General features: G+C 39.9%; 2 protein-coding genes across 9 annotated transcripts in view; both read right to left on the reverse strand.

Moving 5' to 3' along the window:
* LOC133552588 (protocadherin alpha-C2-like) overlaps positions 1–18,965 on the reverse strand; it is a 248,141-nt gene that overhangs the window by 93,748 nt on the left and 135,428 nt on the right. Inside the window, exon 1 of one of the 8 annotated variants that reach the window (XM_061899864.1) lies at positions 5,752–8,415. The exons of the other annotated variants lie outside the window; for them this stretch is intronic. Within the exon in view, the coding sequence (XP_061755848.1) occupies positions 5,752–8,148 (2,397 nt within the window). The 5' untranslated portion in view covers positions 8,149–8,415. Of the gene's footprint in view, positions 1–5,751; positions 8,416–18,965 lie in introns of those variants that run through there. 8 annotated transcript variants of the gene reach the window in all.
* Positions 15,448–18,051, reverse strand: LOC133552595 (protocadherin alpha-3-like). Its single transcript, XM_061899876.1, has one exon. It carries the CDS (start codon positions 17,833–17,835, stop codon positions 15,448–15,450), a length of 2,388 nt encoding a protein of 795 aa, XP_061755860.1. The 5' UTR covers positions 17,836–18,051.

Raw genomic sequence — 18,965 nt, forward strand, 5'->3', positions numbered from 1 at the left:
AATTGTACTCAAGTAAGAGTACTGTTACTTTAGAGATGTATTACTTAAGTAAAAGTAAGGAGTAGTCACCAAAATATTTACTTGAGTAAAAGTAAAAAAGTATGTTGTGAAAAAACTACTCAAGTATTGAGTAACTGATGAGTAACCTGTTTGTTTAATGATTACAGCAACAAATAATGCACAAAAACTTAAAAATAGCAATGAGCAAATTCATAGCCAGGAATATCTCTTAAGCAACTAAAACAATAATATATATTAAATAATAATACATTAAAATAAAAAAAATAAGGAAAATTGAGCCACAATAACTTAACAGCACCATAGGCTCAGTAGGCATTCATTGATTGATTGATTGATTGAAACTTGTATTAGTAGATTGCACAGTACAGTACATATTCCGTACAATTGACCACTAAATGGTAACACCCCAATAAGTTTTTCAACTTTTTTTAGGTCGGATTCGAAGTGTGACGGTCACGTGACCTCCTGGTTTTGTTTGATTGGTCCAACGTCACCAGTGACAGCATTTGATTGGTGAAACGGAGTCAAACGTCACCAGTGACTGCATTTGATTGGTGAAACGGAGTCAAACGTCACCAGTGACTGCATTTGATTGGTGAAACGGAGTCAAACGTCACCAGTGACTGCATTTGATTGGTGAAACGCAGGCATGTGATAGATCCTTCTTTGAAGGTCTGTCTGACAAACCCAAACAAACAAAGCGTGCATAAACAGATCGATAAAAATCTGTAGCGAGCTGAATGTAGATAAATGGAGTGGAATAAAAGTAGCGTTTCTTCTCTATAAATATACTCAAGTAAAAGTAAAAAAATGTTGCATAAAATTACTCTTAGACTCTTAGAAGTACAATTTATCCCAAAAGTTACTCAAGTAGATGTAACGGAGTAAATGTAGCGCGTTACTACCCACCTCTGGAAATTACTGGCTTTTAATGGCCAAAGTATAGATGTTGTCTGGAACAACATAGCACACAAACAACTATCAGAAATGCAGCCAATATTACATACAGATAATATAAATTATATACAAAGAGGTTACAAGTAAAGGATATTAAACTAGCTCAAATAAACCTACAATTGAGACATAATGATGCAATATGTACATACAGAGGTTCCGCAGCCTCTGTAGCATAAACCTCCAGGTTCTGTAACAGCTTCTTCCCTCAGGCCGTAAGACTCTTGAACGCATCATAATAATCCCTTCAATTCCCCCCAAAATGGTTTGACTCGCTGGAATATAAAAACAATATAACATGCATCCATAAATGTGGATGCGTATGCAAAAGTGCAATTTATTTATCTGTACAGTAATCTATTTATTAGGGTGCTTGGCCCATTGCAAAAGGACCCTATTGAAACTGCAAGGTTTTATTATTATTCCGCTCCTTCGCACCCTAATTTGACCACCTTAACATACTTCAAAACTCACCAAATTTGACACACCGTCGGTGTGGCAAACCTTCCCAACTTATTAAGTAACCAAACCCCAAAAATGAAAATTGCGCTCTAGTGCCCCCTAGAAAGAAAAAAAAAAACAGACTGCTCGTAACTTCTGTTAGGAATGTCGTAGAGACATGAAACAAAAACCTCTATGTAGGGCTGACTTAGACCTAGATTTCATAATTGTATCTTCTGAGGCAAAAATCGACAACAATTTTGCAAAAACCCATTCAAAGCAAAATGTTCGCAAAAAATACTATTTTTGCCTCTTTGAGCTGTTATTTGACCCCATTAAAATGCTTCAAAACTCACCAAACTTGGCACACACATCAGTACTGCAAAAATTGCGATCTAATGAAAAAACTAAACCCGAAAATTAAAAAATGTGCTCTAGCGCAATTTTTGAATAAAACACAGAAAAAACTGCTCCTAGGAAGAGAAAACAGACAAAACTGCTTATTAACTTCCAGTAGGAATGTAGGTCTCACTTAGACCTACATTTTAATAATTGACATTCTGCAGAAAAAATCAACAGGAAGTTGGCAATTACCCCTTCAAAATAAAAGTTTTGTAAAAACTCGTCACTTTTTTCAAACGTAAACTCCTCCAAGTGTGTTTGTCGTTTCGGCTTCAAACTCGCACAGAAGAGAGATTGAACCCTTTTGATTAAAACCGTCCAACACAATTTTGATTACTGCTCCGGTTTTGATTTTATGACCCTTCAAAGAACCAGTGCGCTGCTGCTGCTGCACTGCTGTTGTCTCAAGATGGCTGCTTAAAAGCAGGAAGCACTAACGTGCCCACACATTGCAGAGAAGGTAGGTACACAAGACAAAAGTATTGGGACACTTAGGACTACCACTGGACAAAAGTATTGGGACACTTAGGACTATAACTGGGCAAATATATTGGGACACTTACGACTTACACTAGGCAAAAGTATTGGGACACTTAGGACTAACAGTAGACAATATGAAATGGAATTAATTATTTTTTGTCCTCAAAATTCTACACACAATACCTTATAATAATAGTAGCTACTATCCATCCATCTTCTAACGCTTATCCGAGTTTGGGTCGCGGGGGCAGCAGCCAAAGGCAGACCCGACCAACGCTGCTTGCAGCTTTAATTTATATTTGCACCTTATTGCTCTTTTATCCTGCACGACCATGAGCTAATGCAACAAAATGTTTTTCTTATAATAATAATGGATTAGATTTTATATCGCGCTTTTTTATTATTAGATACTCAAAGCGCAAACAGAGAAGTGGGAACCCATCATTTGTTCACACCTGGTGGTGGTAAGCTACATCAGTAGCCACAGCTGCCCTGGGGTGGACTGACGGAAGCGTGGCTGCCGGTTTGTGCCTACTGCCCCTCCGACTTCCACATGTCATTCATTCATCATTCATTCACCAGTGTGAGCGGCACCGGGGGAAAAGGGTGAAGTTTCCCGCCCAAGGACACAACGGCAGCAATTTGGATGTCAAAAGGCGGGGAGCAAACCTGCAACCCTCAGGTTTCTGGCACGGCCGCTCTACCCACTACGCCATGCCGCCCTTCTTATCTGTACTGTAAAGTTCCAATTTGGATGACAATAAAAGGAAGTCCAAGTCTAAAGTCTAAGTCTATACAGCAAGCCTAAATTTCCTGATTAGCACACCAGCAAATCAACAACTTTGAGTACTGACGTACAGCATATAACTTTTGGTGGACAAAATGAGACTAAGAAGGAGTGGAAGATTTTGCATGTAAACAAACTGTTCAGTCACAGTCCACAATTCGTTAGGACAAAAAATTTGTAGGACAAAACACTGTTCACCAAAAACTCATATAAAACAGTGGGTTTTCTAACAATTGGGAAGGTTTGTGTCACGTTTGTCCTCAAACAAAAACTATACTAAGACAAAAAAAATGTTTTACCCCCATCTTTTTCCATTTGAAATGCTTTCTTAAAAATGTTACAGGGAGCCACTAGGGCGGCGTTACAGAGCCACTGGTTGCTGACCCCCGCACTATACTATTAGTGTTAACTAATGACCAAATAGTACATATTCAAACAGGGTAACACATATTCTGTGTTAACTATTAGTGTTAACTAATGACCAAATAGTACATATTCAAACAGGGTAACACATATTCTGTGTTAACTATTAGTGTTAACTAATGACCAAATAGCACATATTTAAACAGGGTAACACATATTCCGTGTTAACTATTAGTGTTAACTAATGACCAAATAGCACATATTTAAACAGGGTAACACATATTCCGTGTTAACTATTAGTGTTAACTAATGACCAAATAGTACATATTTAAACAGGGTAACACATATTCTGTGCTAACTATTAGTGTTAACTAATGACCAAATAGCACATATTTAAACAGGATAACACATATTCTGTGTTAACTATTAGTGTTAACTAATGACCAAATAGTACATATTTAAACAGGGTAACACATATTCTGTGCTAACTATTAGTGTTAACTAATGACCAAATAGTACATATTTAAACAGGGTAACACATATTCTGTCAGCGCACTTTTTACATTGTATAAAGCAGGGGTCACCAACGCGGTGCCCGCGGGCACCAGGTCGCCCGTAAGGACCAGATATGTTGCCCGCTGGCCTGTTCTAATAATAGCTTAAATAGCAGCACTTACCAGTGAGCTGCCTCTATTTTTTAAATTGTATTTATTTACCAGCTCGCTTTGCTCGACATTTTTAATTCTAAGAGAGACAAAATTCAAATAGAATTTGAAAATCCAAGAAAATATTTTAAAGACTTCACTCTGTCCTTCCAACAAGTTTAGAAAAAATGAAAATAAAGATTGTAGAGTAGCCTTGAGGAGGTTTTATGACACACTAAATTCTTGAATAAGCACTCGCGGAGATATTTCTAGATTCAAAATGTTAATTAATTTTCACAAACCAAAAATATTCACCGTGGTTGACTTTCTATACAATCAAAAATAAACTTATTTAGTGTCATAAAACCTCCTCGAGGCTACTCTACAATCTTTATTTTTATTTTTTCGAAACTTGTTGGAAAAGTAAACAAACTATTTCACTCCTCATTCCTTCAGCATGACAGACAAATAATAAATTCATTTTTTTTTTTACTTTGCTTCTTAAAACGTTCAGAAAGACAATTTTAGAGAAAAAATACAACCTTAGAAATGATTTTAGGATTTTTAAACACATATAACTCTTTACCTTTTAAATTTCTTCCTCTTCTTTCCAGACAATTTAAATCAATGTTCAAGTACATTTATTGTTTTATTGTAAAGAATAATAAATACATTTTAATTAATTTCTTCATTTTAGCTTCTCTTTTTTCGACGAAGAATATTTGTGAAATATTACCATCCATCCATCTATTTCCTACCGCGTATTCCCTTTTGGTGTTGCGGGGGGCGCTGGCGCCTATCTCAGCTACAATCGGGCGGAAGGCGGAGTACACCCTGGACAAGTCGCCACCTCATCGCAGGGCGTGAAATATTACTTCAAACTAATTATGATTAAAATTTTCAAAAAATATTTGTCTTTGTTCGAACTATAGCTTGGTCCAATTTGTTATATATTCGAACAAAGTGCAGATTGGATTTTAACCGATTCAAAACATGTCATCAAAATTCTAAAATTAATCTTATTTAGGAAAAATTACTAATGATATTCCGTTATTATTATTTTTTTTTTCAAAAAGATTCGAATTAGCTACAATCGGGCGGAAGGCGGGGTACACCCTGGACAAGTCGCCACCTCATCGCAGGGCCAACACAGATAGACAGACAACATTCACTCTCACATTCACACACTAGGGACCATTTAGTGTTGCCAATGGATAGGCGCCGACGCCCCCCGCGACTCCGAAAGGGAATAAGCGGTAGAAAATGGATGGATGGATGGATGGATTCGAATTAGCTATAGTTTTTATCTTCTTTTTTTAGTTGAATTTTGAATTTTAAAGAGTCGAACTATATTTACTTATCTGTTTCTATATATTTGTGAGAAAGCATTAAGATGATCAGTGTTTCCGCAAATATAAATATAATTAATTATTAATAATAACATAAAGCTAAAGGTAAATTGAACAAATTGGCTATTTCTGGCAAGTTAGTTAAGTGTGTATCAAACTGGTAGCCCTTCGCATTAATCAGTACCCAAGAAGTAGCTCTTGGTTTCAAAAAGGTTGGTGACCCCTGGACTATAAACTATGTGCAATGATCAACAGGAAATAAATTATGCATAAATGTTACAAAAATATCTATAAGAAGTATTTGGCCTACCTTATCAGTGTTAGGTAAAGTCTGAGTCCTGCTAAAGGTGTCTCCTCCATTAATACTGATCAGTTCAGCATCTACAGGTGGATAAGGTCCGGGGAAAACCACTACGTCACTCTTGAGTGTGTCTGAGCTGAAACACACGTCATACTGCTGAGTAGCTTTGGAGTAAGACCAGCTCCCGTCAGGATGGGTGGTGATCATCGGGGCGCCGTACCTGCCGAAAGTGCCGTCTGTCTGTCTGTGGCATCTGACGGCTATTAAAGTGATGAGGCTGAGCAGAAAGATGAGTGACACGGCCACAATGGCGATGAGCAGGTACAGGTGTAAGTCGGAGAAGTTCTCCTCCTTTATGGGCACATGTCTGAACTGAGTGTGGATGTCAGCTGTGCTTTCAAGCACCACCACATCAATAGACACAGTAGCTGACAGGGAGGCTTCTCCATGATCACACACCGACACCACCAAGGGGTGACTTTTCAGGTCATTGTCACTCATTCTCCTCTTGGTGCGGATCTCCCCGGTGCTGGTTCCGATCCGGAATAAGTTGTTGTTGTTGCCTTTGGACTCAGACAGGTGATAGGAGAGCAGTGCATTGTATCCAGAGTCTGCGTCTACAGCCCTGATCTTTGCCACAAAGTATCCCGCTTCAGCAGAATAGGGGATGCTCTCACTGTTAACGGAGCTGTGCTCAGAATATGGCGCCAGAATGGTGGGACTGTTGTCATTCTCATCCAGGATAAAAACATTGACAGTCACGTTGCTGCTGAGTGGAGGAACACCAGAGTCTGTGGCCTGGACTTTAAACCGGAACGTCTTTAACTTCTCATAGTCAAACGACTGCAAACTGACTATATCTCCACTCTCCGAGTTGATGTTTAAAAGTGATTTAATTGGAATATTTCCAGGATTTACATCTAACAGTGTGTAGGACACTTTTGCATTGGCATCCAAATCAGGATCAAGCGCGTGAATGGAGCAAAGAGAATTTCCCGTTGGACTATTTTCTTTGACATAAACATTAATAACGGGCTCCATAAAACGAGGTGCATTGTCGTTGACATCAGAAACATGAACAGTAATGATGCTGCTCGTGGACAGAGGAGGACTTCCTTCATCTGAGGCTATAATGGAGACATTATAAAGAGAGGTGTTTTCTCTGTCTAGTGCTCCATCAACTACTAAAGAATAATCATTTTTGTAGTTGGATTTCAGCTTAAAGGGAACCGATCCAACTACTTTACAGCTGGTCACACCATTATTCCCGCCATCCTTATCACTTACTGTAATTAAAGCAACAATTGTGCCTAATTCTGCGTTTTCTTTAACCGGCGTCATCAGTGACGTCACTGTAATTTCAGGGGCGTTGTCATTCACATCAATTATCTCAATGAGCAGTTTGGCATGCGCACTACGAGGAACTGTACCTTGGTCCAATGCTTGAACTCTCACTTCATAAGCAGGAGTTTCTTCATAATCCAATGAACCTTTCACAGTGATTTCTCCTGTTTCTGCATTTAATTTAAAAACGTCGGACGGATCATTGTTGCCTCTTTTGATCAACGAATACAGGATCTTACTATTCATGCCTTCGTCTAAATCAGTTGCATTTAATTTGATCACAACCGAGCCCTGCGGGGCGTCTTCGCTCACACGCACTTTATAAAGCGACTTGCTGAAAGTGGGCACATTGTCATTGACATCGAGCACATTTACGCGTATTTGCAAAGAGCCGGATTTAGGAGGTTTGCCGCCATCTACAGCGGTCAGTGTGAGTCTGATTAAAGACTGTTTCTCTCGATCCAAAGCTTTGTGCAGCACCAGTTCTGCAGACACGCCGTGGTCTCCTCCGCTCTGCACGTCGAGCGTAAAATGTTCATTATTACTGAACTTGTAGTTGCGCACAGAGTTGCTGCCGATGTCTGCGTCTACAGCCACCGGGAGAAGGTAGCGTTCTCCCGGTAAGGCGGATTCGAATATATCCAAAGAATAGGCATGTTCAATAAATACAGGAGAATTGTCGTTTATGTCAAAAACACTGACCTCAATGCGATATGCGGTCATCGGATTGTTTAACACGGCTTGTATCCTCAACGAGCATTTTGCCAGGTTGGTACAAAGCTCCTCCCTGTCTATTCTTTCCTTCACAAAAAGGTTGCCCGTCTGCAAATTCACATTAAAATACTCTTTGCCGTAGCTCGAAACCACACGCAGATCTCTGGCGTCCAGCTCCTGCACGTTCAGGTTCAAATCCCTGGCGATGTTTCCCACCACGAAGCCTTTGTTCACCTCCTCGTTGATGGAGTAAGACAACTGGGAAGCGGACGAGCCGTGAAAACAAAGAAGCACAGCAAAGGGAATCCAGAAAAGGTCTCGTTTGGTTGGTTGATGACGCGTCCTCATCGTTGATGCAGCAAAATGGAATCACGTATCCGTTAATCATCCACATGCAGGAAGAATGACTGCCGTTGAGGCTTCGATGCGTCTTCCGTGCATATAAACTACTGAATGATGACGATGTCTTTGCTGTTCCCATGCAGGGCGGATTCTGAATGGCCCAACAAGCTCACATCTGCGGTCTACTGCGACCCCGTGTGGTGATTTGAAGGTACGCCACTCTTTACAGTAAATATACTAAACAAGTGGTTCTCAACCTTTTTTAAGAGTCGTACCCCCTCTGAACATTTTTTTTAATTCAAGTACCCCCTAATCAGAGCAAAGCAGTTTTGGTTTTAAAAAGGATAAAAATAAGTAAAGTGAATTATATTTATATAGAGCTTTTTCTCTAGTGACTCAAAGCGCTTTACATAGTCAAACCCAATATCTAAGTTACATTTAAACCAGTGTGGGTGGCACAGGGTGAAGGTGGGTAAAGTGTCTTGCCCAAGGACACAACAGCAGTGTCTAGGATGGTGGAAGTGGGGATCGAACCTGCAACCCTCAAGTTGCTGGCACAGCCGCTCTACCAACCGAGCTAAACCGCCCCAAAGAAGTCAAATACAGCACTTTGTCATCAGTTTCTGATTTATTAAATTGTATAACAGTGCAAAAATATTGCTTATTTGTAATGGTCTTTCTTGAACTATTTGGAAAAAAAGATACAAATAACTAAAAACTTGGGGCGGTATAGCTCGGTTGGTAGAGCGGCCGTGCCAGCAACTTGAGGGTTGCAGGTTCGATCCCCGCTTCTGCCATCCTAGTCACTGCCGTTGTGTCCTTGGGCTTGCAAGACACTTTACCCACCTGCTCCCAGTGCCACCCACACTGCTTTAAATGTAACTTAGATATTGGGTTTCACAATGTAATGAGAAATGCGCTATATAAATATAATTCACTCCACTAATTCACTTGAAAAATAAACAAAAAAAACGATTTCTCCACATAGAAGTAATCATCAACTTAAAGTGCCCTCTTTGGGGATTGAAATAGAGATCCATCTGGATTCATCAACTTCATTCTAAACATTTCTTCACAAAAAAATACATCTTTACATCAATATTTATGGAACATGTCAACAAAAAATCCAGCTGTCAACACTGAATATTGAAATTGTTGCATTTCTTTTCTCAGTTTATGAACTTACATTCATATTTTGTTGAAGTATTATTGAATAAATATATTCATAAATCCATCCATTTTCTACCGCTTATTCCCTTTCGGGGTCGCTGGCGCCTATCTCAGCTACAATCGGGCGGAAGACAGGGTACACCCTGGACAAGTCGCCACCTCATCGCAGGGCCAACACAGATAGATAGACAACATTCACACTCACATTCACACACTAGGGACCATTTTAGTGTTGCCAATCAACCTATCCCCAGGTGCATGTCTTTGGAAGTCGGAGGAAGCCGGAGTACCCGGAGGGAACCCACGCATTCACGGGGAGAACATGCAAACTCCACACAGAAAGATCCCGAGCCTGGATTTGAACCCAGGACTGCAGGAACTTCGTATTGTGAGGCAGACGCACTAACCCCTCTGCCACCGTGAAGCCCTATATTCATAAAGGATTTTTGAATTGTTGCTTTTTTTAGAATATTTAAAAAAAATCTCACATACCCCTTGGCATACCTTCAAGTACCCCCAGGGGTACGTGTACCTCCATTTGAGAACCACTGTACTAAACTATTAAAAACATTTAAAAAGCCATAGGGCCTACCACCTATAATGGACAGGTAAATAGCATATTCCACAAAAAAAAAACTGATGCCTTTTTATAACATAGCAAAGTAAATGTTGTCAATTCACTAATCCGGTATGTTTCATTATAAGAATATTACACATTTATTATTGTGTTTTACTAAATACTGTATTGCTTAAGGATGTGTTTTTCTTACAGTAATTGCAAAAAAACACAGTTTGTGTTTAATGCAATGCTAATGTTAAAGTGTAGGTGATTGTTTTAGGAAAAAAAATATATTTTTAAGCAACGTATATTGGACTGCACACAACTATTTTAATGGGCAACTATCTTAATGATGAGTAAACTTGTTAGATTATGATGTGCACACCTATTCATCAGCTTTTGTTCAGCCAACTTGAGATATTTCTAGACATGTGCCAACTTACAATAAAGATGACTAAATCATTCAGAAATATATATTTAAGAACCGTGATGCAAATTAGGCTGATACAAAAAAAAATGTTGTCCACTGAAAAGCAAGGGCACCGAAAGTGCTTTAAGAAATGTTTTCACATTTTTTTACGTGAACAAAAGACATTCAATAGTAGCGAGAACAATAAACAACATTAAGACACCAAGCAATGTAGCTTCCTCAAAAAAGAAGATTGCATTTGTGAAGACAATGCATTTAGCAACCTGCACACAAGTCCCTTCCATCCATTTTCTACCGCTTATTCCCTTTGGAGTGGCGGGGGGGCGCTGGTGCCTATCTCAGCTACAATTGGGCGGAAGGCGGTGTACACCCTGGACAAGTCGCCACCTCATCACAGGGCCAACACAGATGGACAGACAACATTCACACACTAGGGACCATTTAGTGTTGCCAATCAACCTATCCCCAGGTGCATGTCTTTGGAGGTGGGAGGGGCCTATCCCCAGGTGCATGTCTTTGGAGGTGGGAGGAAGCCGGAGTACCCGGAGGGATCCCACGCAGTCACGGGGAGAACATGCAAACTCCACACAGAAAGATCCCGAGCCCGGGATTGAACCCCGGACTACTCAGGACCTTCATATTGTTAGGCAGACACACTAACCCCTCTTCCACCGTGAAGTTCCTCGCACACAGGTATAAACATTATTTTTTTTAAGCTTTGGTGTACTTTGGCTAAAATTTTGGCTATTTTTCACTTCCTGTTTTTTGCCATCCACCAGTCTGACTTGCAGATGTGTGTTTCCGTCCGCACAAAAACAAGAGTGAAGATGTCGTCGGCTATTATTGACATATTAATTCATCTGCGACAAATTTTATTATTGATTTTTGTCGACAAGGTTGATGAACTGCTACACAGCTAATTGTATGTGCTTTGAAGTTTAAGATAATTGAATAGATTTTTTTAGAAGGAGAACTAAGTTATCACATTTGGAAAATTGTTTGTAACATTGCAAAAGTAAGAAATAAAAATAAACACATGATATACTACTATTGATATTACTATTGTCACAAGTAATGCAGTTAAAACACTCACCATGCTTTATCTGACACATGAATATCTCACAATACAGCACACATATAAAATCAGCACCACGGACAATGCTTTTTTTCATAGTCCCCCCTACACTATTTCCACATTCACACATTCACAGACTGATGGCGGGAGCTGCCATGCAAAGCCCTGACCACGACCCATCAGGAGCAAGGGTGAAGTCAATCAATCAATGTTTACTTATATAGCCCTAAATCACTAGTGTCTCAAAGGGCTGCACAAACCACAACACAAACCACTACCACATCTTCGTAAGGGCAAGGAAAACTCATAAACAAAAATTTAGGATTGTTGTTATTACGGTGGATGAGATTTGAGTAATATTTAGCTTTAGCTAAGGTACGCATGCGTTTATAAGTTATTAAACTATCACTCCATGCTTGATGGTGCACCTCAAGTTTAGTCGTGCGCCATTTGCGTTCCAGCTTTCTACATAATAGTTTCTGAGCTCTAGTTTCGTCTGTAAACCACGGGGTACGCTTTTTTGGAGCCTTTTTTAACTTTAGCGGTGCTATGTTATCAATGGTTTCGCGCAGGGCGTCGTTAAAGTTGTTAGTGAGGTTATCAATAGAGCCTACATATTTTGAGAATGGTGCCATTACCGAGTGCAGTAGGTCAGCAAGAGTTGTCGTTGTGGCAGCATTAATGTTGCGGCTGCTATAGCAGTTATTATAATTAGTTTGACGAACATGCGTTTGAACCTCGAATTTTATAAGGTAATGATTGGATATTACTTTAGTATACGGGAGTATCGTAATTTTGGAAACGGTGATACCCCTGACAAGCACTAGGTCTATCGTATTACCGTTCCGATGCGTGAGTTCATTTATTATTTGTGTAAGACCACAGCTATCAATTATAGTCTGGAGCGCTATGCACGGTCTGTCCAATGGGGTATTCATGTGGATATTAAAGTCCCCCATTATGATTATATTATCGGCGTGCGTCACTAGATCAGCAACAAACTCTGAGAATTCACTGATAAAGTCCGAATAGGGCCCTGGGGGGCAGTAGATAACAGCCAGGTGTAGAGGCAGCGGTGTGACAGACCTCATAGTAAGCACCTCAAACGATTCATATTTATTATTTATGTTAGGACTAAGGTTAAAGTTTTTGTTGTATATTAGTGCGACCCCCCCCCCCCCCCCCCCCACCCCTTTTAAGGGGATGGGCAATATGCGCATGTGTAAAGTTACAACAGACGTGATGAGGTTGGTAGAAAGTGGGGATTGAACCAAGAACCTTCAGGTTGCTGGCACAGCCACTCTCCCTAACTTTGCCACGCCGTCCCCTAAATAAAATGGTCTCAACAGGACAACAATAATAAATCCAAACTAACACCCATACAATCCTCAAAAATCAACAAAAGCTACATGCTTACAGCAGCACATTCAACCCAAAGTCCAAACAGAAAAATAAAAAAAATATAAAAAAAACACTAGTTTCTATATCTTTTGTCACAACATTAGTGAATCTAGTAAGCATATTAAGTACAACAATAACTTACTATAAGGGAACTAGTCAGCTCTTAGACATGTCAAAAAGGGAACTGCACTACTTTTTTTAGAATGTTGCCTATTGTTAACAATCTTTATGAGAGACAGTAAGACTGATCTCAGGGCATTCAATCAATCGCAACTGGACTGTTTGGTTTAATTTAGCAGGTGTTTTCCTTCTCTTTCAAGTAGGCTTCGTCAGTTCAAGCCCAAAGACTTAGATTGGTCAGATGTAGTCTAGCGGCTGGTGCCAAAACCCCGAATACTTATACTGAAATACCAGGAGGATGTGCCCATGCAGGCAAATACTTTATTTACATTTTGTGACCTGAATATTAACCAAGTATTTGGGATATTGTTATTATAAGTGCTAACTAACACAGACATACTATTTTAAAGTGGCGCTTTGATCACAGAGCTATACCTTGAGCTGCTATATTAGTGGTTCTTAACCTTGTTGGATGTACCGAACCCCAGCAGTTTCATATGTGCATTCACCGAACACCTTTTTAGTGAAAAATAAATTTTTTTTTTTTTCAAATTCAAGACAAAGTTACAGTATTTCCTTGAATTGCCGCCGGGTATATAGTATGCGCCTGCCTAGAGATACTGCCGGGTCAAACTCGTTTCGCTAAATATTACTTTTATTAGCGCATGTCTAGAATTTCCACCGGGTCAAACTCGTCACGTCACGAGTGACACTTCACCTGTCATCATTTTCAAAATGGAGGAGGCTGATTTCAATAATTTGAAATCGCATAAAGGGAAGAAGATTAAGAGCTATTCAGTAGGATTTAAGGTCCAAGCTATTGAATATGCTAAAAAGAAAAGTAAGCAGCTATGTTTTATTAATATACCGTAGCTGCGTGTGTCAAATACGAATCATTAAACGACTCCCGCCTCCTGGTGGTGGAGGGCGCTAGTGATCCTTCTTGCGACAACTCAGCTGCAGAAGAAGGGAATACAAGCAGCAAGAGTGAGCGGCGATCGTTTATTTTTTCCTCTCGCTTGCACTTTTAGCATGGAGGATTACGTATCTAAAATAAAACAGTTTTTTAAACTGGACTTTCAATCGAAGCAGGAGGTAATAAAGGAAGATCTCCATCTAGACAGAGAGACTTTTAAAACTGAAGAAAGATAAGGAAGACTTCTATAAACAAGTTATCGATGCTTTTGATCAGAAGGAGCTGCACATGGACTTCATTTATAAGTAAAGGTAAGACCATAATATCGTGTTTTTTTTAATTAAATGTGCTTTTCATGATGGTATCTTTACATCACACTCAAATTTATAAGCGCAGGCCTAAATTTACTGCATGCCTTTGGTATACGCCGGTGTAAGAAGAGATTTTAAAATTAATTAGCACCCCGGCGGCTATTCGAGGATATACGGTATTTTTTGGTAACACTTTAGTTTGGGGAACTTATTCTAAGCAACAAAGACTTAATTTAGAATTATCTGGACACTAGGGGAACATATTCTAAGTAATAACGACTATAATGACTAGTTTAGAGCCAATATGTTGCTAATATGCATGTTAATAAGCAACTAATTAGTAGTGAATATGTTCCCCATACTAAAATGTTGGCATGTTTTTGTTACTGGTGCACAAAATGAACCGTGCATGACATCACCTTGTTCAAACAAAACCAACACAGTGCATAAACTCACAACTAATGACACAACTGCAAATCAGTCAGCTGTTGCCGTATCCGTAATACGCCGATAAGGAGAAGTTTGTATTTACATGATGAGTCGGGTGTCTTTTGGCCTCCGCCCAACCCCTAGGGTTCGATCGAACCCAGGTTAACAACCACTGTGCTATATTGATATCATCAGCTGGTGAGCCGCTTTCTTGCTTCGGAGCTCGTGAACGTTTACTGTAGATCACTAATAATGCCTCTCACCTTGATGGGAGAAGAACGAGAACATAATCCGACATGTTGGTCAACTTTGAAATTCGATTTAGACCCAGAAATGGCTAGAAAGACACAAAAACCTGTTTGGTTCTGGCCCCCTTTATTTTTCGCGAGGATTATTAGTCATTCTTCATCTAAACAAAAATGTATCATATCAGTCGGCAACGAAGTAAGAGCAGGCATTTTAAAGTAAGTGATGTTTTGTTATGTTTGTTGGCTCTCAGGAAGTCTGCAGTGAATAACAATCAGTGATGTTGTCAGACGAAAAAGTCTACTTGAAGATGTGCTCGTGAAATTAATGTGCTACCTTATGCTTAAATTTAGCAAATATTTATAAACATGTTATTATGAATGTGCCTGTTACTAAACACTATACATACTGTATATACTTAGAGTGTGTATAAAACCTTAATGGACGTGGCTGGATATTTAAGTGCTTAATAGGCAGAATAGATTGTGAATCATAAGCAATATTCAAAAATAAGTGCATTTTCCCTAAGTAAAGCAAAACAGTGTCACGACTGATGAAAACGTCTGGAAGTAACAAGGATATGGTTTGAACTGACATGATTTTGTAACGGGACTAAACAATAGTTTTAGGGGAAAAATCAACAGATATTCAGCCTACCTTATCAGTGTTAGGTAAAGTCTGAGTCCTGCTAAAGGTGTCTCCTCCATTAATACTGATCAGTTCAGCATCTACAGGTGGATAAGGTCCGGGGAAAACCACTACGTCACTCTTGAGTGTGTCTGAGCTGAAACACACGTCATACTGCTGAGTAGCTTTGGAGTAAGACCAGCTCCCGTCAGGATGGGTGGTGATCATCGGGGCGCCGTACCTGCCGAAAGTGCCGTCTGTCTGTCTGTGGCATCTGACGGCTATTAAAGTGATGAGGCTGAGCAGAAAGATGAGTGACACGGCCACAATGGCGATGAGCAGGTACAGGTGTAAGTCGGAGAAGTTCTCCTCCTTTATGGGCACATGTCTGAACTGAGTGTGGATGTCAGCTGTGCTTTCAAGCACCACCACATCAATAGACACAGTAGCTGACAGGGAGGCTTCTCCATGATCACACACCGACACCACCAAGGGGTGACTTTTCAGGTCATTGTCACTCATTCTCCTCTTGGTGCGGATCTCCCCGGTACTGGTTCCGATCCGGAAGAGGTTGTTGTTGTTGCCTTTGGACTCAGACAGGTGATAGGAGAGCAGTGCATTGTATCCAGAGTCTGCGTCTACAGCCCTGATCTTTGCCACAAAGTATCCCGCTTCAGCAGAATAGGGGATGCTCTCACTGTTAACGGAGCTGTGCTCAGAATATGGCGCCAGAATGGTGGGACTGTTGTCATTCTCATCCAGGATAAAAACATTGACAGTCACGTTGCTGCTGAGTGGAGGAACACCAGAGTCTGTGGCTTGAACTTTAAACCGGAACGTCTTTAACTTCTCATAGTCAAACGACTGCAAACTGACTATATCTCCAGTCTCTGAGTTGATGTTTACAATTGATGTGATTTGAAAATGTTCCAGATTATTATCCAACAGCGCATAAGATACTCTTGCGTTATCAGCTGTATCTGCATCATGGGCAGTGACCGTTGCAATAACTTTGCCCACATTGCTGTTTTCCTTCACATAAATGTTCAAAGAGTCTTGTGTAAAACGAGGCGCATTGTCATTAATATCAGACACATGCACGGTGATTATAGACGTGCTTGAAAGCGGTGGACTTCCCTCATCTTTCGCAACAATAGTGATATTGTACTCAGGTAACAACTCTCTATCTAGGGGAGCGTTAATCATCAATGAGTAGTAATTCTTATAGGTTGATTTCAGCATGAATGGAACTGAATTTTCAACTTGACTGGTAGTGCGGCCGTTTTTACCCGCGTCTTTATCCGTCACCGTCACAAGTGCGACGACCGTACCAATTTCCACATTCTCTTTGACTGGATTCATGAGTGACGTCACGGTTATTTCCGGCACATTGTCGTTGACGTCACTGACCTCCACTAATACTTTGGCGTAGCCGCTGCGAGGCGAGGCGCCCTGGTCTGTCGCCCTAACTCGTAATTCATATGCGTTCGCTTCTTCGTAGTCCAAGTTGCCTTTTAGAATTAAATCACCTGTTTCAGGCGTAATCATAAAATTTGAGTCATCTCCACTTCCCCTTGTCATCAAATAATACCTTATATCTGCGTGTGGGCCTTCGTCTAAATCAGTCGCATTTAATTTCAGTAAAATTGTACCTTTTGGCACATTTTCACTAAAACTCACCTTATAGAGGGTTTTACTGAAGGATGGCGTGTTATCATTCACATCGATCACATTCACTATGACGCGCAACGCACTACTTTTTGCCGGCTTACCACCGTCAATAGCGGTCAGTGTCAGCGTAATGACGGACTGCTTCTCTCGATCCAAAGCTTTCTGCAGAACCAGTTCTGCAGAGTCTCCCCCGCCGCCCACGTCGATGGAGAAATAGTCGTTTGCGCTTAACTTGTACGTTTTCACCGAATTACTGCCCGCGTCTGCGTCTTGGGCAACCGGGAGCGGGTACCTCTCCCCGGCGGAGGAGGACTCGGAGATGTTGAATGCGTGAGTTTTCTCCAGAAAGACTGGTGCGTGATCATTAACGTCAAGAACCGCCACTTCTATGCGATATATATTCATAGGACTGTTTAGCACGCCTTCTATATTTAATGAACATTTTGGGAGATTCTGGCATAGCTCCTCGCGGTCTATTCGTTCGTTGACTAACAACGCCCCAGTCCTTAAATTCACCTCAAAATAGTTCTTACTGTACCCAGACACGATCTTAAATCCACGCTCCTGCAGTTGCTGTGCATTAATGTTTAGATCCTTAGCCAGATTGCCGACCAGAGTTCCTTTGTCCACCTCTTCGAAGACCGAGTAGGAAACCTGTCCTGCGGACCAGCCGCACAAACAAAGAAGAATGGCGCAAAGCATCAACGGTGTCCGCCTGCTGTGCTCCAGCCGACTCATCCTTTTGCTCAGAAAAACATCCAGCAAAAATGCAAAAATATATATCCAGACATCTATGAGGCGCTTATCATTCCGTGGCAATATTTCTATAGATGAGGTGGTTCAACTATACGCCTTCCAATGTCGACGTACGCGTTTTGTTGCGTCGCCAATAAAGGAGGAGTTCTGACTAATGAATAAACATATCCATTTTACGGTCTGCAGGGACCTCTAGTGGTCATGTTGCAGAATTGACTAATTGTTTTGAGCAGGGTCTATTTGAATGTATTTTCTTCCTCAATACACTAAATATAAACATGACTTAAGAGGGTGTATAAATACTGCCACCACAGAGTGTACTTTGAGTGATTTTAAACAATATCCACCAAGTTTTCATAACATTCTATAATCAAAGGTGTAGTGAGTCAACACGGAACGACAGGAAGTTCTTCATACCGACAGCCATCAGACTTTATAATGCATATGTTCCTTTTGACTGTACATGTACTGTAAATGTATAGTGTATTTATATCATTCGCATGTGAATAATGCTGTATAACAGACTGTACTTATATTATTCACATGTGAATAATGCTGTATAATAGATTGTATTTATATTATATACATGTGAATAATGCTGTATAATATACTGTATTTATATTCAAATGTGAATAATGCTGTATAATAGACTGCATGTATATTATTCACATGTGAATAATGCTGCATAATAGACTGTATTTATATTATTCAAATGTGAATAATGCTGTATAATAGACTCTATTTATATTATTCAAATGTGAATAATGCTGCATAATAGACTGTATTTATATTATTCAAATGTGAATAATGCTGTATAATAGACTGTATTTATATTATTCACATGTGAATAATGCTGTATAATAGACTGCATTTATGTTATTCACATGTGAATAATGCTGTATAATATACTGTATTGATATTATTCACATGTGAATAATGCTGTATAATAGACTGTATTTATGTTATTCACATGTGAATAATGCTGTCTAATATTCTGTATTTATATTATTCACATGTGAATAATGGTGTATGATAGACTGTATTTATATTATTCACATGTGAATAATGCTCTACAATAGACAGTATTTATGTTATTCACATGTGAATAATGC

This window comes from Nerophis ophidion, linkage group LG05 (genome assembly GCF_033978795.1).
Source record: "Nerophis ophidion isolate RoL-2023_Sa linkage group LG05, RoL_Noph_v1.0, whole genome shotgun sequence".
Lineage (NCBI taxonomy): Eukaryota > Metazoa > Chordata > Actinopteri > Syngnathiformes > Syngnathidae > Nerophis > Nerophis ophidion.